At 44.5% G+C, this 2,266-nt stretch overlaps 1 protein-coding gene across 1 annotated transcript; it reads right to left on the bottom strand.

Moving 5' to 3' along the window:
• Positions 1-967: 967 nt before the first annotated feature.
• On the bottom strand, positions 968-1,979 carry LOC147612237 (uncharacterized). The gene is made up of 2 exons (XM_086784284.1): positions 1,849-1,979; positions 968-1,689 (listed from the first exon to the last, which is right to left on the bottom strand). The coding sequence occupies exons 1-2, from the start codon at positions 1,956-1,958 to the stop codon at positions 1,305-1,307; spliced, it is 495 nt and encodes a 164-aa protein (XP_086640410.1). The 5' UTR covers positions 1,959-1,979; the 3' UTR covers positions 968-1,304.
• Between the last annotated feature and the right edge of the window lie 287 nt (positions 1,980-2,266).

Consider the following 2,266-nt stretch of genomic DNA (forward strand, 5'->3'; position numbering starts at 1 on the left):
CATATGCAAGGTAATGCTCCTTGAGAGCATTGGAAATGTATTCTCCACCATTGTCGGAGACCTTAATATATTTATCTTCGTGTCATGCTGGTTCTCCACCTGTTCTTAAAAAGATGTAATTTTGTTAAAAATAGATGTTTTTTCAGAGAGAAAATAAGCATATGTGTACCCTGTAGAATCATCAATGAATAAAAGCATGTATTTATTGCCTGTGAGAGAGGTGGTTTGCATAGGACCACACAAATCCGTGTGAATCAATGCAAGAGGCTCAGAAGTCCATGAAGTTGATTTTGGGAAAGGAAAATGTGATTTCCTTGGGAAGCGCAAGGACAAGATGCTTATGATTCATTTGGTGAAGCGCATGTGCTGAAATGTGGCCAAGCCGATAGTGCCACAATAGTGCTTCTTCTTCTGAACGGGTGTTGATGGTTGTAGAGAGGGCTCTTTGTTGATGAGGATGTAGTGCCAAGAGGGTAAAAGCTTAGCATCTTTGGGGCACACCAAAGTAATCTTCTTGCCATGAGTATCTATGGCTAGAGGGTAAAAGCTTAGCATCTTTGGGGCACACCAAAGTAATCTTCTTGCCATGAGTATCTATGGCTTGAATATGACAGCCATCTTTCAGAAATTTGAACTCAAGACCTTGATCGGCAAGCTCACTGATAGAAATGAGGTTCTTCTTTAGGCCAGGGACATAATAAACCTTCTTAAATACGGTAGTTTTGCCATTAGGGAGTGTGAGGACAACTTCACCATGGCCGTTAGCTTGGTGTAAGCTTTCATTTCCTAGACAAACATTTAAGGGTTTGTGGAGAGGAGTGAAATTAGATAGCCAAGAGAGATTGAAAGTCATAATCATGAGAAGTAAGAGGATTATAGAAAGTAGGAGAAGTACTATGATTACCTACTTGAACCTTGGTGAAATGAGCTCTACCAAATGGCCATTTTTTATTGTTGTGATGATTGTTGTGGGAGAGAGCCCTTTGCTTGGTGCGGCACTCCTTTTCTTCATGCCCATGGTGGTGGCAGTATGTGCATTGGAGTATGGGGAACGTTTAGCATGAGGCATGAAATGCAGTAGTATTTGTAACGACCTTATAATGCAATACAACCGAATCCAACTATCCTCCTATTCCTGTGTATGACTCTCTCTCACACTATTTCTGTATCCTGCAAGATTGCCTGGTTTGTGAACCTTCAGCTCAGGCCTCTTGGCCAGCAATTCCACTTTTTTTTCTTTTGCATATATTCCACATAATGCTGCTCATTATTTACAATAAGCTGGGCTATAGATTCAATATCGTCTACAACAACAAGGACTGTAGACTCCTGAAGCGTCGTGCGCCGCTGGCTGTGGCTGTGGTGTTGGTGACGGAGGAATTAAGGCACGGCTGACCAGCTATAGATTGCGCGGAGTTGGAGGAGCTTTTATGCCTTCTTTTCAAAATCGCCCTGGCGCTGCTTCCAGCGAATTCATGAAGCTGGTCTAAGGCGCACCTTCTTCTTTTACTGCTTTTCGGATGATCCGCCCCAATAAGTGGGAGCTGTGCAGTACCTTTGCAGGGCGTAACTGGCATGTCGAGCTTTTTAGAGTTGGAGTCCTCCGCATCAACAGCCGCAGACAAGCACCACTCGCAAGCCCAGTTGGCAGCTTGGGGTGAGAGCTTCAGATACCACCTGCTGCAATACCTGAAGGCCACGCAGCTCGTAATCGCATCAAAAAAAATCTAAAAACTGATCCTGCTAGTCGACGACAGGCTATTACTCGACAGCAATAACGTGCATATAAACACTACAATTACGGTAATAGTATATGTGGGACTCAGAAATGCTGCAGAAATAATATACCTGTGCTGGACTCTCGCACGGCACGTGTGGCAGCGAAAGAGCTCCTCCGGGAAGCCCACATCGCCACACATGCTGCACTCCTCCTCCAGCTGCCTGTCCATCATCATCATCTTCGCTAAGGTCAAAGTAAAATTTGGCCTCGCAATTGAAGGTTGGGGTCGGCCTTCAAATTCGAGGCCTCTGCATCCGCGTCTATTTGGCATCCCAGACGCGGTCGCTTGGTCCGGCCGTGTCTCGTCTGGGTCCAGTAGTTGAATTTCGGGCACGCGCTTTGGAACATAATAATCGTAAAGGGGATATAGAAATCTACTATGGGAAAACGGATTTCTAAGAAATGATTTTGACACCAACAATCTTCTTACATAACTCAATTATAAAGAATTTGAGGAACACGCACCCATTTCTCTCCTAAACAACG

This window comes from Cibotium barometz, chromosome 46 (assembly GCF_041138505.1).
Source record: "Cibotium barometz isolate CiBa-2024 chromosome 46, ASM4113850v1, whole genome shotgun sequence".
In the NCBI taxonomy this organism is placed as follows: domain Eukaryota; kingdom Viridiplantae; phylum Streptophyta; class Polypodiopsida; order Cyatheales; family Cibotiaceae; genus Cibotium; species Cibotium barometz.